The following is a 19,998-nucleotide window of genomic DNA, read 5'->3' as shown; positions in this document are numbered from 1 at the left end:
CTGTCCTCAGAGGGATGGCTTCAGGGTACCGGGTGGCATGGTCCACCAAGACCAGGATAAACCTGTTGCCCATGGCTGTCTTGGGGTCCAGTGGCCCCACAATGTCAATCCCCACCCGCTGGAATGGGGTACTGACCACAGGGAAAGGTTGGAGTGGAGCTCTCAGCTTCCTTCCACTCTTGCCACTTGCCTGGGAAGTCTGGCATGTCCTGCAGTGAGTGTCAGAACTCCTGCGCATTTGGGGCCAATAAAAGTGGGTGACAAGCCTTTCAAAGGTCTTGTCCTGCCCCAAATGTCCTGCTAACGGTACGTCGTGAGCCAGCCCCAGTAGGAAGGCTCTGAACTTCTGGGGTACCACCAGCGCACGGGCTGCCCAGGTTCAGCAACCTTAGGCTCGGAGTATAGGAGGTCGTTCTCCCAGTAGATCAAGTGAGTTCCGGACTGATCACCATTGGCCTGGGCTGCAGCCTGCTGCCGCATACCCTCTAGAGAGGGGCACTCTTTCTGCTCCCTGCAGAATTCCTCCCTGGTGGGTCCTCCTTCTTGCTGCCAATGGGTCAGCTCAGGCAGGTCCCCCAGTTCGGCTATCTGTTCCCCGGTAGGCTCCAGGGCATCCCCCTCAAGGTCTGCTTCCTCCTGGGCCGTGGGAACTTCAGGAGCCGGGCTCCCGTGCCTCCCTCGCCCTCTCTCTAAGGCCGGTTCCTGGGCCTCTCCCTCAGGCTCCAGGGTTCCTTCAACACCCCTACTGGTTGCCATTGACCGGGTGGTCACGCACGCCCAATCAGGTAAGCCCACCATCCGCAGGTGAGTTGTCTTCTCCACCTTTTCCCAAGGGGAGCTCTCCAAATCATTGCCTAGGAGACAATCAAACGGCATGGCCTCTCTCACAGCCACTTGCAGAGTACCAGAGACCCCCCCCACTCAAAGGGAACCTGAGCCATTGGACACTGACTCTCTGTGTTGTTGGCGTTGACAACACGGCAGAATGCGTGTGGGACAACCTGCTCTTGAGACACCAGGTGTTGCTTGACAGCAGTCACACTGGCTCCTGTATCTCTAAGAGCCCCCACCCTCTTGCCATTTATGGTCACCCACTGCCCATACTTTTGAGTATTGGGGGGCAGTTGGGCCTCAGCGACCATCTCACTGTCTCCTAATGAGACTAGGGTCATCTGTACGGGATCCCCCGCCCCTTGGACATCTATCTCCCTCCCACAGGCTACACTATTCACCTGCTTGGGGGGTGGAGCACCAGAGAGTGCTGGTTTACCATACATGGGGCACTTGGGATCCACGGAAATGTGCCCCAGGTTGTTACACTTGTAACATCTGAGGGGCCCTCTTTGAACAGGGTTACCTGTCGGGCCCCGGTCTGCTTCGGGGGTGGGGGTGGCTGAGAACCTTTCCCCTGGTTCCCTTGGGAATTACTTTGGGGCCCTCTGTAGAACTCCCTCTGTTTACCCTTGTCCCCCCCACTCTTCTGCTGGGGACCCTGAACACCTTTGGCGGGGCCCCCCACGGGACCCTTGTGGACCCTGGTGCTGATCCAGCGGTCCGCCTCCTCAGCAAGCTTCCTAGGGTTAGTCAGCTTGCTATCGATCAGGTGCTGGCGTAGCTCAGGAAAACAATTATCCGACAAGTGCTCCCAGGCAATTAAATCAAACAGCCCTTGGTAATCATTCACTTTGCTACCCTTCACCCAACCATCCAGCGCTCTGCAAAAAAAAGTCACATACTCTACATAAGTGGTGCCCGGTTTCTTGGTGCAATCCCTAAATCTCTGTCTGTATAATTCAGGAGTTAACCCATACCTTGTCATAAGAGCTTCCTTCATGTGTGGATAGGATGTTTTGACCTCCGAGGGGAGATCCAGCAGAGTGTCCCGCCCTTCACTCAGGAACCTTCCCCACAACCCCGCTCCCCAATCTTTCTCAGGGACCCGGTGGGAGGACATGACTACTTCATAGGCCCTGAACCACTGCCCAATATCATCCTGCTTATAATATTCTTTGACTACATCTTTAGGAATGTGCACCCTTGACTCTGTTGAATTGCTGCCACCAGAGGGTGAGTTGTCTAAACTCCTGGCCTTGAGATCCAACTCCCTCATTTTTACCTCATGCTCCATGGCCAGTCTTTGCCTTTCCATCTCCATTTGCAGTTTTGCCATCTCCACCTCGTGTGCTCGTGCAGCACTCCTGTCGGCCATCTCCTCTGGCGACAGGCCTCTGCTAGGCTCAAAAACACCTTCTGGGGGTATCACCTCCCGTGCATTCTCTGGGAACTTTGATTCGTGCCAGGCTCTCAACGCTTTTACGTACTAATCCTTGGTGCTTAGTCCACTTTGCTTAATTCTGTACTTGGAGAGATATCCTTTCAGGACATCATTTGTGCACTTCCTCAGTGCCTCTTGCTCCCAATCGATGTCATCAACTCCAGAGAATATAGAGGACGCTCCGCCTCCACTGACTGAGCTAGGCATGGTTTCTTAGAGTGGAGATTCTTCTTTAGCAACAACTGTCAATCAATCTGTGGCTGTGTTATAGGTCTGCTCTACGTGGTGATCAATAATTCACTGTATGTAAATCATAAATGCAAATTCGAAATCCCACCGCTGCCACCAATGTTAGAATGGGGAACCTCTGGTTGGCACAGGTAGGTACTTGTGACAAGCAGCGGTCCCTTCTTCTATTCAGGGCGAGAGAATTACCCCTTCAGAACAACCCCTGCTCACCCTATAGGTAGTGTGGCGCGAGCAGTCAGGGCTAAACTTCAGGGCGCTGTCGGTTAAGCATTTACAATAACACACAGTAAATCACAACGATCCCCCACAAACGGACACCAGGCGTAAGTTGTATCAAAAATACGGATGCTTTATATAAAAGATTCTTTGTTACGCAGGCATGTACAAGACCATCAATAACGGTTGCGAAATGGAAGCCACGAGATGATAATTAGGCACTGTTCTTTTCTTTGGTAACTTATTCAATCACAAGCGCTTCACAGGGCTCGGTTGAGTCGGTCCAGTCACGATGATGCGCAGTGCACCCGGGGTACAGTGATATGGGGAAATCAGAACGTTGCGGACCCCGAGTCCGATAGAGAGTTCACTGTACCTGGGAACGTGCGATGTGCTTGGACGAGTCTTCGGGGGAGATGCAGGTTCTGCACCTCGCGGGTCTCCGGATCAAGAATTCAGCGGGCGGCTCTCGGTAGACAGGTGCGGCCCAGGGCCTCCGACACGGACTGTGCGGGAGGTCACTGCGGAGGGCGGCACGGTCAGACTCAGGCTGGGAGGTGAAGCGGGGCGGCCGGATACGTTACGACGTACGGGCGGCCGTCCGAGGCTTGATTTCACTTCCCAATTAGAAATCCGGCGGGAGGGCGAGAGGGCACCAGGCACGCTCCAATGGCAGGCAGGTGACAGGGAAGCGGGGCGGCCAGACTCGATGGGTCCAGAGCGACTCAGGCAGAGCGGGGCTCTCGGCGAGGGGAAGCGGCCAGGCTTCTGGGTGTCACGGCCCTAGGAGGGGTGGCAAGGTGCGCAGAGCACTCCGGCGGGAGAAAGCACACGGCTCGAGTTCTCAGACGAGCGAAGACACGGTGAACTCACTGGTCCTGGGGTTCAGCTCAGGGGGCAAGCTCTTCTTCCAAGCCCTTGGAGATAGTTGAAGAACAAAGTGCAAAAGTCTCTTTCAGTCTTTTTCCTCTCCTTCCTCAGCAAGGCACCTACTGCAGGGCGATCCCTCAGGTCAGGGAAAGTTACTCCTCCTTCAGCTTCTTCCAGGTCCTTCTAGTCTGGCAGAGTTCCTTCGTGGTTCAATCTGGATCTGATTTCTTAGGAGCCAGGCTCCTACTTTTATACAGTGATTCTTTTGTTCTTTAGCGCCAGGGGGCCTGGGCCTGGCTCAGTCCAGTTCTGGAGTACTTTGTTTTGGGTGACTCTGCTCTTTCCTTTCAGCAGCAGGGCAGAGACATCAGCCACTCCACAGGGGGCGGAGCTGGCTTTGTGGTGGCAGAGCACAGGTCTATTCAAGAGTCAGGGTGTACTCCTCCCACCCATCCTGGTGCAATCTCTCTACCCACCACCTGGCAGCCAACCTGTCTCCTGGAATCCCCCAGCCCTGCTCCTGTACTGTTGCTAGGCAGAGCACACACCCACAGCAGAGGCGGACTGAGATGGTCAGGCACGCAAAGGCTAACTTTCTAAAAGTAGCATTTGCAAACCCAGGATATTACAATAACCTTTTCTAAAAGATGTATTTTATTATCCCGAGTTCAGGCATACTAAACATGACTTTCTACCATGCTCTCTGAGTCCACTGGGGTCACAGCGTGTAGCGATCCCCGCGGCCCATTCTGGCCTATGGAGAGCAGGTAGCCTTCAATAGTGAAAAACGGAAATGGCTGTAATTCACTATTAAGACATGCCACACACATCAGGGCATGTCCTACCTTATGCCTACAATGCACCCTGCGCTTGGGCCTACCAGAGGGGTGACTAACATGTAGTTAAGGGAAGGTTTAGGGACTGGCAAGTGGGGACACTTGCTCAGTCAGCGCGACGGTACCAGACCGCGCGCAGGTTCTGCAGTGGCAGATCCTAGACACATTTTACCCCGCTGCTTCGGTGGGTGGCACAATCAGTGCTGCAAGCCCACTAGCAGCATTTGGATATACAAGCCCTTGGCACCCCGGGTGCACTCTACAAGGGACTGACAGTAAACCAAATATGCCAAACGTGGAAGTCAATTCACATAATACATTTTACCATAGGGAGCACTTGCACTGTGGCACTGGATGGCAGTGGCACAGTGCCCTGAGCAGCTAACACCAACACAAAAACACATTGAGGCACAGACAAAAATGGAAGGGTGACCCACGCCAATGGTGCCAGGTCTAACAAGCTTTATATATGTTGTATTTTGCTGCTAGTCACTGCTTGATGGTGCTTTGCAGGCGCGCAACGCCCATTGGGCTCATAGGGCTTCAGCACCCCGTTATGTGTGTCAGCCCGGGCTGAGACAGCTTCTCGGGCACACACAGAGACAGTTTTTGAGCTGCTGTAGGCTGGCTGGTCTGGCGTCCATCTTATTGCAGCCGCACCGAGTACTTCACAGGTCTTGAAAAGATCATTTACTTGTTGTCAAAGCTTTGTTGTTTCTCCCCGCTTCTTAGAGCCCCTGCATCTCCACCCTGCCTATTGTTAGAAGAATTAGCCCCCCCCCGAAATGTTTAGTAGCCCCCCCCCCCAAAGCTCTTGGAATGTATGGAAAGGTGACAAAAATCACCTTGGCACTAGGTTTTGATCCTAGGGATTGTGGGATCGTCCGACCCATGGTCCGATCTGTAATTTGATGGCCGGGTGACTCACTGCCTCTGGCTCTACTACTGAGTTATCCATACAGTGTCTATTTCCAGTCCTTTGGATGGCCCACGCCAAGGGGAATTTTGGCACCTTTGCATATGTTCCAAGAGCTTTGAGGAGCCCTCCTACGTCTTGATCCAGCTTGATTTTTCTTGCTTGGATTTGGTGCTCTATTTTTCTGTCCTGATGAAGACCCCATGCTAAGGATTCAACAACCTTGTTTTTGGGAAGGGGTCAAAATGTTGACTTCTGTTTTTCCATTAACAAGCATAAACGACTGAGATTCGTTTTCAGCGCTTATGGATTCCCATGTTTTGTTTGTAATGATTGGCCTGTTGTAGGCCGGACAGGTTTTTAATATCTATATATAATGTATATATGGCACATGACCTTTCCTTCTTTCTGTCAACCTTCACAAACGCACTTCTTATTTTCTCCCTCCGTCCAACCTGAGTACCTTTCTTCTAAATTGACAGACAAATGTGATGTCTTTGACAATTGATTTAGATTTTTTGTCAATAAATTGCATTTATTGCAGACGCATGATTATGTTCTTGTGAATGCTCTTATTTAAAGAATTTTTTATGTTTACTCTTTAATTTTCTATTTGCTATTTGTGACCAACTTCTTATTGTACTGCCATTGTTTGCGGGGCCAGTAGCATTACGTTTTACTCCATTGATACTTAACACTACAACACTCTTCAGCATAGGTCGATTCCTAGCGATATTTGAAATTGTTATCCTATTTCATAATAAAATAGCTTTATTTAGTAGTGTGAACATGTTTCAAACACAGAGAAGTTGTTTGTGCACTCATAAATGATGTCAGCCACATTTCTGGGTGAGTAAATCAACGAGCATGGGCGGGGAATGGTCATAGACTTGTTATTACAACCCTTGAATGCCCTCTAATGTAGCGCATACCACACACTTTCATGTTTGTAGGTTTTCACAAATTAATTTCCGACCCATTCACCTGGAAATGGTTGACGGCGTATTCCAGTAAACGGGGAGAAGTAAATATCTTTCCAACGTGGGTAGGGGAATAGAACTTCACTTAAAATTGGTGGACCGGCATGATAGAGATTTCTCCATCAGGAAAAAATGTTATCAAGTACCTGTGCATTTTCACTTAAGGGTTTCTGAAGCGAAAATACATGTGTTCATGTTTTTACCTGAAAAAAATGTAATTCACTAAAGTCTTCCAGGAGTATGCCCGGAAACTTAAAACACGCCAGCTGGAACGCATCTGGAGACACGATTATTCTGACCTAGCCAAACAATCTTATCTGACCGCTCGCAAAGAATTTAAAATAGCTATTCGCTCAGCTAAATCCGAACACTTCGCCAGTAGGATATCCCAGGCAACTAATAAATCTAAGGAGGTGTTCAGAGTTATGAACGAGTTAACCACAGATGATAGGACCCTACCAGCCCAGACTCCCACGCAGGAGGCCTGCGACACCTTGAACTCGTACTTTCTAGAAAAAATTTCTTCTATCAAAAAATCCATTCCCTCATTCCACCAACTGCTACTACTGGATAACTCCCCCAATAATCCCCTGTCCTTCACTTCTTTTCCGGTCCTAGACTCCTCTTCTTTGACGGAACTAGCCACTCGCGTAAAATCTGGCTCCCCAAATGATTGCTGCCCGCCGTCCGTTCTGCGGAACATATGTCTCAATCTACCTGACAGTATTTTACACCTACTTAATAGCTCCCTCAGCAGCGGCACTTGCCCCACCTCCTTCAAGGAAGCTATCCTTGTACCCTTACTAAAAAAACCTGGCGCCGATATTACGGAGCCATCGAACTATCGCCCCATCTCCCTTCTCCCCTACTTTTCTAAACTCATGGAGGCCCATGTCACTCGCTGCCTGTCCGGGTTTATTGAATCTTCCGGCTATCTTGTACCCACCCAGGCCGGCTTCAGACCCGCTCATTCTACAGAAGCTGTTATACTGGCAGCCCTTGACACACTCAGAGGCAACGCGGACGCGGGAAACCCCCAAGCCCTCGTCTTACTGGATCTCTCGGCCGCGTTCGACACGGTGGACCATGACATCCTTCTCCACCGTGTCGGACAGGCGGGCATCCAGGGCGTTGCTCTCGAGTGGGTCAGGTCTTTCCTCACCGGGAGAACACAGGCGGTCCGCCTTGGCCCTTACACTGCAAAAAAATCTCTCACATCCTGTGGTGTTCCCCAAGGCTCTTCCCTCTCCCCGCTTCTCTTTAATCTCTACCTCCGGCCACTCATTCAATCTCTTCTGAAATGGGACATCGTCACCTATAACTATGCTGACGATCTCCAAATCATTTTCCCCCTTAATTCACCTAATGCCATCACAACTTTCCAGGGTGCCATGACTCATATCCAACTCTGGATGAACCAGAACCAATTAAAGTTGAACCCCGGTAAAACTGAGCTCCTACTTCCCGGACTCAGCGCCACCTACTGGGGTCCACAGTTCTGGCCTCCGGAGTTCGGCTCCCCCCCCGTCCCAGCAAAATCAGTAAAAAGTCTGGGTGTCATTATCGACACCGAGCTCTCTCTTAGTGCTCAGGTGGGAGCGGTGGTTTCCTCCTGTATGTTCCAACTTCGGAGGATCCGTAAAATCCCCCACCTTCTCCCGCCGGCAGCACTCACCCAAACTGTCATTTCACTGGTACTCTCCCGTTTGGATTTTTCCAATGCCATTTATCACGGTTTGCCACAATACTTGACCCAACGCCTTCAAATCGTTCAGAACCAGGCTGCCCGCCTGATCCATGGAACACCTAGATGGCAATCCGCTAAACCTCTGCTTACGAATCTGCATTGGCTCCCGGTCGAGCGAAGGGCTGCCTTTAAGGTGGCTTGTCTCACCTTTAAGGCACTTCATTGCCCCTCTCCTGCTTTCCTAAAATCTACCATCCGTCCTCACTGCCCCACACGTAATCTTCAATCCGCCCACCGCGACTTGCTGATCATCCCCAGGAGCAAAACTAAGAGATTCGGCGGACGCCGGTTCTCTCACCTAGCCCCCGGGCTCTGGAACCTCCTTCCTTTCTCTATTAAATCTTGCTCCTCTTTTCTCCAATTTAGGAAAATGCTAAAAACTCACCTCTTTCCCACCCCCACGTAGACTCTGTTCCTCTACCTTCCCCTCACTCTGTTCTGTCTACCAGCGCCAGGAAGCTTCGGTGTCAGTGCGCTTTATAAGCATCACTTAACATAACATAACATAACAAAACCTGTGACTATGGAAGCTTTCTCGTCTGAATGGAGTAAATCTGCACTCATGTGCGATCATAGAACTCTGGGCGAAAATTTACCACTTTGTGAACCTGGCCCTAAGAGTGGTAATATCTGATTTCCAGAACATAACATTCACATTACTATTTGAACACTCAGTGTAAATGATCCTGTTGTTTTTCTCCATAGGATGTACCATCACTGCCAATCACGACAACCTTTTGGGAGAGGAACTTGCCGTCTGTACAGGGGCTACTGAGACTGGCTGAAATTTCTACTATACTCGGTTCAGCTGCTGCTATTGGGCTTTTCGCCTACAAAAGGGGGCTGCTAGTCCGACACTGAATATCAGTACCTTAGTGCAAGTTCCAGGCCCCTTCCTTTGCTCTTTTCAGTCGTCTTTCTAACAATGTCCAATGCACTGGTGCTGAGAAGTCAAAAACCTTTGTTGTATGTTTTTTAAAACGCTTGAGTGGGTAATGTCTGAGCTCTATTAAGAGTTGTGCATTTTATGTGAATATGTACAATACTGAGATGTACGTGCCACGGTACATGTCAACACTTACCAAATATACAATAGTATACAAATCTGTAAAATATTCTTACATGCTATGAATGTGTTTGTACATATGTTTATGTATAAGTACATAAATACGGATTTTACTAAAGATGCTTTGGCAGGTGTACTCAAACTATTCTGCTACACACTGGCAACAAACAAGCACATCGTTCTAAAAAAAGAAATCTTAAAACTGTGCAACACTATGGAGTAGCCTGAAGTGGACTTAAATCGTCTGTGGTATTGTATATATGTTTGTTTTCACATTCTCTGGGGTCAGGAGAAGGCATGTACAAATCGCTCAGACATTTGAGTTTATGGTACACCAGATTGCTGCGTTCAGTGTGCACCCTGACTCTGTTTGAACATAGAGATTAAATAATGGTCTCAAATAAGTTAGTTTCAGGTCAGTTTCTATTGTACTGTCTATCACAGTAATGTCAGACACAAGCCCTATGATGCACCAAGTTGCAAACAGTCCTAAGAGGACATACAAATGGTATGCTGTGTAGTGTACAAATACTAACAATATAACAAAGGGAACTGAGAGCGGAAAGCAATCAAATAGGGAAAATTTAGAACAATATTGGAAAACTGTGTGTTTGCAAAGTGTATGTGAATCCACTAATCCTTTTCAAGTTGTGACACAAGTATGAACTGCATATCCAATGGAGTGGTAGCAAAGAAGCCAGAACTCTAAGTACCTCGTTAGTTTTCCTATCTTCCACTCACCCTGCTTGAGTACTCTAGAATACCACTTCCGCAAATTGACTCAAGAGGCCAGACAGAGAGCAGCATATTGTTGTAAGCAACAATGAAAAATCACAGACCGTAGCAAAGTTAAGTCTTTAGGATTTCTTTATAAAAATAAAACATATTTTGGAAATTAAGCCAAGCTTTAAAAAGTTAATGCAAAAAGCAGTGACTCTCAAATTGATAACAGTTACAGTTAAGCTCAAAATGGATTAAGTTTCAATCATTATGGATAAAGTTAAAATCAATATGGATTAAAGCCAGACTTGTGGAATTTTACATAGTGATAATTGGACGATGTGTACTAATATAGCACCATAAATTGAGATTAGTAATGCTGTTGGAAAGCAGAGCTGCAAGTAAAAGGCAGGTGCACTATGCAGGACCTAATTTCTACAATACACAACTTGTCTTGCAAAGTGAAAACATGCATTTCATTTGAAATCAGGAGTACAAATTGACAACATTTTTGCTAGCTTGCTCCTTGTACGGTAGCCATCATGTTCTTGGTCCTCGGCTTTCATTTAACAAATCAGTGCAGACTGAGATTTGCAGTCTTCATTTCCTTCAAATTAACCACTACATTAGAAAACAATGGTTTGAAAAGGGAATGCTCATGATGGGGTACCAAAAAGTTGGCTTTGGTGGAGCAATTTGGCTTATGTGCATCATATGTTAGTAATAAATGAGTGCATTACATTGCAGTTCTACATATCTATTGTAGCAAAATGATGGCATGGGCAGGGCATGCAAAGAGAGTTGCATTGTTATCAATGATTATTTTAAAAAGGGCAGTGATTGAATGCTCACTAGATCACCCAGCAGAATTGATATATTTTAGATCCAGCAGAGGTTTGCTTAGGTATTGACACCAATCTCTCTTCTACCTCAAAGTTGTCAGCACTGATTGGCAAATATTGGAGGGCACCTGTTACATCACTGTCCAAGAGAAGACTTGTTTGATGCCACGTTCATTGCAGATGCAAGTCTCCATGACAAATGCCTAAAGGTAATCCATAGTCAGAGTTGGCTAGTATGAGAAAATCATCTAGCTTTGTGATGAAGTTCTAAATGCTACCCTTTCCGAGGAGGGGAATAATGAGGCGAAATAGCTTAATTTCTCCTTGTTATTTCCTTTTTCTATGTGTACGGTAGTCCGCTCACACATACAAAGAGGAAAATGCCTCAGAGGTTTGTTTTTGTGAGGAAGGTGTCTCTTCTTGCACAAAACCAATCAACAATCCTGCCTGTAATGCAGGCACCCTTGCATCAGGGTGCAAGGGTGCCTGCGTTGGTGCCTGAGCATGGAGAGAGCAGGAATGCTTCATATCTTAGTAGATATGGATCTGCTTTGGGTAATTTATCAGTAGAGCAAACTCCTCAGATGGGCTCTTACTAAGATTCAGTGTTTCAGATTTCAAAGGATAACCCATCACCACCCAACTCTCTTGTGGGTGGGCTTACATCGAACAGTTGTGAGTGTCATGATTTTTTTAAAGTCTTAGGAAAAAGAGTTTCTCAGACTTATTCCTATCTTTTCAGTGTACAAAACCTAAGCAACAAATCTGCACATCACTCTTTGTGTAACTACAAACATAGTGCAGCATTAATGTGCTGCACATTTTTACCAGCAGACGTGCCTGTTGTGTATTGCCTATGCACACTGCATGTCTGAGCAAAACAGCACAATTCCTCTTGAAAGGAGTGCTCAGTTCATAGTGATTTTAAATGCTGTTTGTATGCTATTTTTTTATATGAAAAATTATTAACTGTACCTCATGCCTAGCACAACCTGCAGGAATGAAATTATAATTAAGAAAAACACAGAAGTGTTGTGTAAACAAACATGATCTGCATGACTCAAATTCAGATCTTGGAAAGGACGACTTAGACTTCGATCCTTCAGACGAAAAAGTCATAACTGAAGTAAGAAGCTCTCAATAAAAAAGAATTTTCTTTTTTTTAATTCATATTATCATGTAGATATTTGGGGTCAGTTTCGCTGAGAGGCTTGTCACATCCATTGAAGATTTTTTATACCTCTTGCCTGCAAAATGGCAAAACAGTTTCATGTTTAAAGAACACACTTGTGAAGCTGAAGATATTTTTGAATGTAAGACAGTTTTTGTCTGAAATATTTCACTTCCATTGGTAGATGTGATCTCTTGGTGGAACCTAGCTAAAGGGTGATGTCATACAAATGTAACGATAATTACAAATATTCAATCAAAAATGTAAAACAAAGATGAGGAAAACAAATTATTTTCTTAGTGACTAAAAGTGTTGCTTCAAATATTGGGATCACCTATCTCCTCTATTTACTGTACTATTCTTCTTTGAGCAATATACCAAGATCATACTTGGAAAACTCTGAAGTTGTCATCTGATTATGCAGTGTCACATCCTGTTTTGTGAAATCTTTACTATTGAGACACTCTCTTTTCCAAGTGTGCCCCCAAGTAATTACCTACAATAACACATCAAACAATCAGTCTCTTTAAACAAGTCACATAACGTGGGACCATTTTTGAACCCTACCTCCATAGAAACAGCTTTGGCACTTCATATAAAATGCGAACTAAAAGGAATTAATGTTCGTTTTTGATTTTATTTGATAATGGATATGTGCTAATACCTCTTCAACTGAATGTTTGAAATGCCACCTCATACATATGTGAAGTTAGTTTTGCAATTATTATGTATTGTGAATCTAGTATTTTTGACAATATGAAGTACTTAATATTTTTAAGAGCTTAAATGTTGAATAGTAAATTGTCTCAATTTTTTATTGTACTTTTGATATTTTTAGCAAATTGTTTTCTAATTACCTTCCTGTGACTTTAATGTGTATTAGGAACAATGTTCTGGTCTATCAAAAATAACAATATGCTATATATGGACTGTTATTTTTTTCTTCAGGAAATAGATGATTGTTTACAACTACCAAATTGTGAGCTGCTTTTTTCTTTCATATTATATTGTACAATGAGGATTTCAGACTTGCCAGCAAATATTTAAATTCTGGAAATGCAAGTTAATAAAACATAATATTGCTGCACACCTATCCCAGAACTCCTTGTGCACCCCCTTGCTGCCTGGCATAGTGTTTTCAATAAATATTTATGTTTATCTTCTGCTTTTAGTTATCTACTTTTATTCTGTGTAACTCTTCTGAGGAAACATCTTTGTCGACAATTATAGGAACCTCTTTGTTATTTATATAAAGAGAAGAGTAGTGCTAATGTTGTCATACATTATGTCTTATGTTCATGACCTCTTCTTGAGCATCATTAGGTTGTGCCCCATTCCAATACATTTTGCATATTTAATGCATTTAATCTGGAGAATTACTGAATCTGTACACAATTATGAGAAGAGACTTGTTTTAACTGATGGAACAACACAAGTAGTAGCGAAGTACTTGTAAGTGGACATTATAAGGTACTCTGGAATGATACACGTGGTCTAAGTGTAATTTCACCAAGATGAAGCATGACCAATAGACCATGCTACACCTTATTGTATGTTGAATTTGAATGTACATTTACACATGCCCAAATGTTACCTAATATATATATTAAGGTGAATAATGATATAGGGACTGATTACAATGGCAGATGGACTTCTATCCATCTGCCATCTTCCCAGGGATGGGGACAGCCCACCTATAAGGCGGAGGTCCCACATATAGCATTACAATGTGGCCGCCACTATGGTGGCTGCAAGTGCCATGTTTTCCATTGTGGTGGATGCTGCTCGCTGCAGCACCTGCCGCAATGGAAAAAATGCAAGTTTTGCATTTCCCTGGACTACACGGCAGGCACCACGTTGTGCCTGCCACATGGTGCAGGGAAATGTGGGGGGGCACTATAGGTGCCCCCCCCCCCCAAGTGCAAAACCGAGCTGCCCCTGCTCAAGGGGGGCCTGCAACGGGCCTAAAAGTCCATCCCCACCAGCCTTTCCATGGCGGGTGAATAGCCATTGAAAGGCTGGTGGGGATCCAGCATCATAATCAGACCGGCAGTGCCTGCTAGGAACTGCCAGCATTCTTGGGATGCGGGGCAGTCCGACAGGCAATGGGAATGACTGCTACTGTCTGACCCGTGGCATTCGGGCTTTCCGCCCACTAGCACTCCACCCCCCATCAAAATCTGGCGGACAGAAAATAGCCTCACAGCGGCGGTGAACCAACCACCAACAGCCTGTTGGTGGCAGGCTCACCGCCATTGTAATGACCCATAGTTCACAACTTCTCATGTCACCTCATGACTAAACTGTGCCTGTGTTCCTCTGTATTATTCATTCATAATGTTCTGAATATACCATGACAATCATTATGTGCCACGACTATTATTAAAGAAGAGCAATCTTTGTAATCTTTACTCTTGGGTCACAGTTTTCATTCTAGAACACCTTATTATCTCCACGTGTGAATGCATGGTTAAAGCTTGGGTTTCAAGGACATTTTGCATTGCTTGATAACACACTACTTAAAATTAATTTCATAATAGTTTGTAGATTTAGTAGTTTTCCTGTTGCGAAATGCATTGAGATTGGGCAATAACCCAATGCTGCTCAAACAGAAGTCCTTGCCTGTATGATGCTATGAAGACAAATCTTTGTTATATATAAATAAAAGCTTGGAAGTTTCTGAAAATTGTCTGTTAAGATGTTTATTCAGAAGAGTTACACAGAATCAATCAATCTATCATGGGATTGTTGAGCGCGACTACTCGCCCCTAAGGGTCTCAAGGCGCTGGGGGGGAGGCGCAGGGTCCTGACCATCAAGGAGGAGATCTATTGAAGAGCCATTTCTTGAGATCCCTCATGAAGTTGGGGAGTGATGTCGTCTGTCTCAGGTGGAGCGGGAGGGCGTTCCAGGCTCTGGCCGTGAGGAAGGAGAAGGAGCGGCCTCCTGATCTGGACTTCCTGGTGAGAGGGGCCACGGTGTGGGAGAGCTGGGCTGATCGTAGGGTCCTTTGGGGTGCGTGGAACGTGAGTCGGCTATTCAGGTATGCTGGCCCGGTGTTGTCAAACAGATAACTTACAAGTGCAAGATAAAAATGAATATTAATTGAAAAAAATGTACCACACAACAATGGAGTGCACAGGGCATTATGAATTTACGTTTAGATTAGTATCAGGTATACAGCCAGGGACAAGTTTAGGGTTAGGTTACTATATCTGGTAAAGTTTAGGGTCAAGGCTAAGATTAGGTTTTATAGTTAGGGTTGTGCTATTTCCAAAACAGGGACACTCATTGAAGAAGTATAGCATTTTTCAATTAAAATTGTTTAGCCATTTTCTTTCAACTATATAGCCATATTAATGCAGAGTATACCAAATCAGACTTTTACATTAAAGTGCCTAGCTGTGAGAATGCAAGAACTTGAAATGTAATAAAAAGGGACAGAGATTAAAAGATATACCAATCTCGAATACTCCTGTTTTCCCAAAGTCCATTAATATTAATATTTCAGCAATATATGTACAGGACTAAGTTTACTGATCAAGAACTGGCAATCTGTATTGCTGAAAAAAACATTCAAGTTTGTTTAAACCTCGGATTTGATACAAGTGACAATTCTATATAGTATTTTAACTGTGCTAGTTGTTTTTGAAGGTTTCTTGAAAATAGACTGGAAACACCTTAACCACCGAATTACACTTATTAGGTTATGTTATTTCACTAAGAAAATTCAGTCTCGGTTTTTGACATTCTCAGTTTTAACTTTTAAAGGTGGGGATATGCAGACATAACAGCAGCCGCGGTCTGTGCAGATAACAGCGGTGAGGCCAGGCCGGGTAAAGGGATCTTTCGAGGGACGGGGCTGAGGGAAAATAAATTATTTATTTATTTTTCCCTCCGCATCGTCCCTCGAAATCCCTTACTCGGCCCCGCCTCTGTTGCCTGCACGGACCACGCCTGCATAACAGGGTGTCAAGTCTGTTCTCCTGTGTGATTCAAGAGCAGTTAAGGTATCCTTGTGGCAAAAGCTGCCAGAGTATTCCACTGAATCTGGTAAAGAATGCATTCCAAGTGCATTTTTATGCCTACATTGAGGACTCTCTTTAGTTCATGCATTTGGACGATTCGATCACAAACAAAGGAAAGCAAACGCCGGAGTCGCGCGCCACTGCGATCCTTTTGAATTGCTAAGTACATTCAATTTATGCACTGACTTTCAGGCGGTATCGAAATGGAAAAATCAGGGACTCCTCTTGGATAATGGGGTGGGGAGGATATCGAGTTCAGGTAGCCATATATAAAAGTCACAGTAAAAATAAGGTCCCAGCAGTATTATTGTTTTAGAAAAACATACAGGACTTTCTTTATCTTAAGACACTGTATGTCAGGATATCATGGGAAAAAACATTATCCTGCAGAAATACTATAGCCAGAATACTGACTACCACACTATCGTGGCTGTAAATATGTTCAGGTGTCTAGATTTACTAGTCTTCACTTTTCATTTATGTACCGCCAGGCTATATATATCATATATATCTTCAAGATAGATAGATGTGGGGTTAAGAATAGCAAATCTATATTTACTTTCAAAATATTGTGGTAGTCTATATTCTGGATACAATAGTTATGTAGGCCGGAATTTAATATATTATAGTTTTTTAAGATAATTTGCACAGCACCTTCTATAAGTTTTACAGTATATTTATTACTCTGAATGCATGTTCAGTTGATCAGGAATTTCTCTTATGCTGTGTAGTGGAAGTGTCTCGTAACCACAGCTAGAGGTTTTATGATAATTATCAGAGTATAGCCATGCACAGCATCCAGGCTTGTGTGTGATTTGATAGCTCATTAGGGGGCATATCTACAAGGACGGCGATAAATAGACGCAAAGCACGCATAGCGCTTATCTATTTATCGCCATCTATCGCTTGATTATATCGCCCTGTTAGCGCGTTATTTACAACGCGTTTCCCCAGGGTGATATAATTACCAGCGATAGCGGGGAGATCGCCGTTTTGCAGGGAGCATCGCTGGTTTTCCAGCGATGTTCTCTGCAAAACGGCGATAACCTTGCTGATACGACCCACAGGGTTGTATCAGCACAATCCACCCCATTATAGGTATGCCTAAGTCTGCATTTTAGCAGACGTTATTTTTTGGAGAAAACAGCGGTTTTCTCCAAAAACTAACATGTGCTAAAATGCTGGGGCAGCCTTGTAAATATCGCGATGTGGACATCAGCGATATTTACAAGGTTGTCCTGCCCAGTGACGCCCACTTTGCATCTCTTGTTAATAGGGCGATAGTTTTATCTCTGCTTTTTTGGCTTTAAAAGCCAAAAAAGTGGAGATAAAGCCCTTGTAAATATGCCCCTACGTTTTTTTGTTGCACTTTGTTTTCTCCGAGCACTTGTTGAGCCTATGCTGCTCGGCACTGGCAGAGCTAGGCGGCGGTAGTACTATAAGAAGAGCACTGACTCTGGAAAGATATGGTAGTAACATTTCGGGGAAACAGAGAAGTGAACGGTGGTAAGAAAGGTAAACGGGCTCTCAATGGCAGAGGCACATGTAGAGGTGCTGCACTCAGTCTCACTTGGCCATCAGGTTGCTGAAAAGGATGCCCAAAGATGATGTAATGGCAGGCATACAGACCTTAGTGGACAACTTGTCACTGTAAAAACGTGTGCACAATTGTGATGCAACAGCCGCATTGTTTAATTTGTAAAGGAATAAGTGCCTGCCCCATGGTTTTGCTCAAAAGCTCACAGTGGCGCAATCAGGGTGCCAAATACTAAGGTGTACTAATCTTGATTGGACCTCATGCCGCTTTCATCCTTCACATAGCACTCACTGCCCTTTTATTTGACTCTGACGTTCTTTTAATCTCTGCTATCTTTCTTTGTCTCTGTTTTTCCACCATTCTCTTCCTCCTTCTTTCACCCTTTTGTGCTTTTCACTCTCTTACTCTGGGTCAAACTCTGAAGAGGATAAATAAGTGCCAGCCGCCAAAAGTGACTGTCGTTGGGTCCCCCCTGCAATCACTGGCTCAAATTAAGCTCTGAACTACCAGTAAATGAGCCTTACACAGGCATCGCGGAGCATATTTACAAGGGGTTGCGCCACCATAACGTAACTTTTTCCGACGTTCTGATGCACAATGCCCTGCTCCATATTTACAAAGTGGCATTAAGCCACTTTGCATGGCTTATTGCCGCTTTGTAAATATCATCCCCTTTCACGCAGGTATCTGCGTGAAAGCGGCGTGCAATGGGTGTTACTGTGAGCGTTCCACCGCAACACCTATTGCTTTTTGGTGCTGCCCCAGATTTACAAGGATCTGTAAATCTGAGGCAGAGCCAAAAACTAAAGCCACTGAATAGCAGGCCTTAGATTGGCACAACGTGGAGAAATCCTTTTCTTTCTCCTTGTTTTTGCTCTTTCTATGTGTGCTGCATTGTGCAGCACACATAGAAAGGGCAAATTGCTTTTAAAGATTGTTTATGTGCAGTAAGGTGTTCCTTCCTGCACATAAACAATCATCCCTGCAACGCAGGCACCCGTGCACTATGGGGCAAGTGTGTCTGTGTGGACGCTAGGCAGCTTTTGTTAGCGCCAGCGCAAGGGAAAACTTAGGGGTGCGCTGTGTTCTTGTAAATACGGTGCATCCTTGCATTTTTGTAAATGGCGTGGCGCTGCTATATTGCTTACTGCGCTGTTCCATTTCCTGGTAAATATACCCCCAGGTCTCATGCAGTGGGTCTCGCGATGCATGAGCAGAGGCGAAGTATGTGCATTTTTTGAAGTCTCTGCCACTTGCAAGCAAAGTTTTAAATCAGGCTTAGCAGCAACTGCTGTATTCCAATTTCGGCATCCTATGTTTCTCTGACTTACCTGCGGCTAGGTTCTGTTAACACTGGACTTGGCTAGGGTTAAACATGGAAAGCTCTCTACTGGCAATGCATACAGAGGTAGCCTCCAATGATGAGATAAACACAGTGCTACTTTGGGTATACACATTGCTCAACAGAGTGCAGCACTACTTTGGTAAGCAACATGTCAAAATCATGCCAAGCACTTGTCAGGAGACTCGTGGCATAGGACTTCTGCAAAGAAAACACAGGTCAGCCAGAATCACAAAACGAGGGGCAGTGGACACAGCACCAGAGACTTTCAATCAAACGCAATTTATTCTTAATTGAGACAAATCATTTTGTTTAGTTTTACTACACACTTTGCAAACAGCGTTATTTTTATTTGGATGCTATATTATACTGCATAAACAATAAACAACTTTTTCTGGAGTAAGATTAAGAGTGGATAATGGAAATTGTCCTCTTTTTCCTATTTGCCCACAGTTGTCCCCATATAAGATTAACATTTTCATTTGTATTCTTAAATGCTCGTACTTGAAATTCAACATGAGTGTGCACTGGGACACACTGGTTCATCGAGACCCACAATTCCTAGAATACGGTTGCATAAGGATGTCTCATAATAAGGATGAAAGGGTTCTGAAACAGAAATCATCTATTTAATATAAACTGATGCGACAGTGATCGAAGTGTTAATTTGGCTCAGGTTGTATCATACATCTTACACAACAAAGTGTAATTGTCTTGTCTTCTCCCACTTTGCTGAACCGCAGAAGCGGCCACTGTGCTTGTGCCCACCCTACAGACACACACACACTCCCACCATGCCCACTGCCATTGTCTCTGCTATTTCTGATTTATTGTGATCGGTAGGAATCTGTGAAGCCCAGTGGGTCTGTGGTGGAAGTGGCTGCTTTCACCGCCTTGTGAGGGTGAGTTAGCAGCCGCAGCCGCTGCAGGTTAGAGCAGTGGGCCCAGCTGGGGGCGGGGGGGGGGGGGAGGGATTTTGAGAGACGACCACAAGGGGAAATTAAATAAATAATGAATTTTCTCTTGTGGTCGTCTCTCGAAATCCCCCCCAGCCAACCCCACCGCCCCACCGCTCTTACCTGCAGCAGCCGTGGCTGTGAGTACGAGATAGTGTGCACTCATCAACTTGCACATTTTCACCACTGCATTGCACTCTAAGGGGCAGATTTTCAAAAATGCTGCACTGTGTTACGTGACAGGGAGGG

General features: G+C 45.2%; 1 protein-coding gene across 1 annotated transcript in view; it reads left to right on the top strand.

The window, feature by feature from the left end:
- The window catches only part of LOC146805680 (amine oxidase [flavin-containing]-like), a 291,428-nt gene extending 278,568 nt beyond the window's left edge, over positions 1–12,860 (top strand). Inside the window, exon 15 of the mRNA XM_085622954.1 lies at positions 8,795–12,860. Coding sequence (XP_085479080.1) covers positions 8,795–8,950 — 156 coding nt within the window. The 3' untranslated portion in view covers positions 8,951–12,860. The remainder of the gene's footprint in view (positions 1–8,794) is intronic.
- Positions 12,861–19,998: the final 7,138 nt, after the last annotated feature.

Source organism: Triturus cristatus, chromosome 8 (assembly GCF_964204655.1).
Source record: "Triturus cristatus chromosome 8, aTriCri1.1, whole genome shotgun sequence".
NCBI classification, from domain to species: domain Eukaryota; kingdom Metazoa; phylum Chordata; class Amphibia; order Caudata; family Salamandridae; genus Triturus; species Triturus cristatus.
Note: the sequence above shows the minus strand (reverse complement) of the source record. Positions and strands in the feature narration are given on the sequence as shown.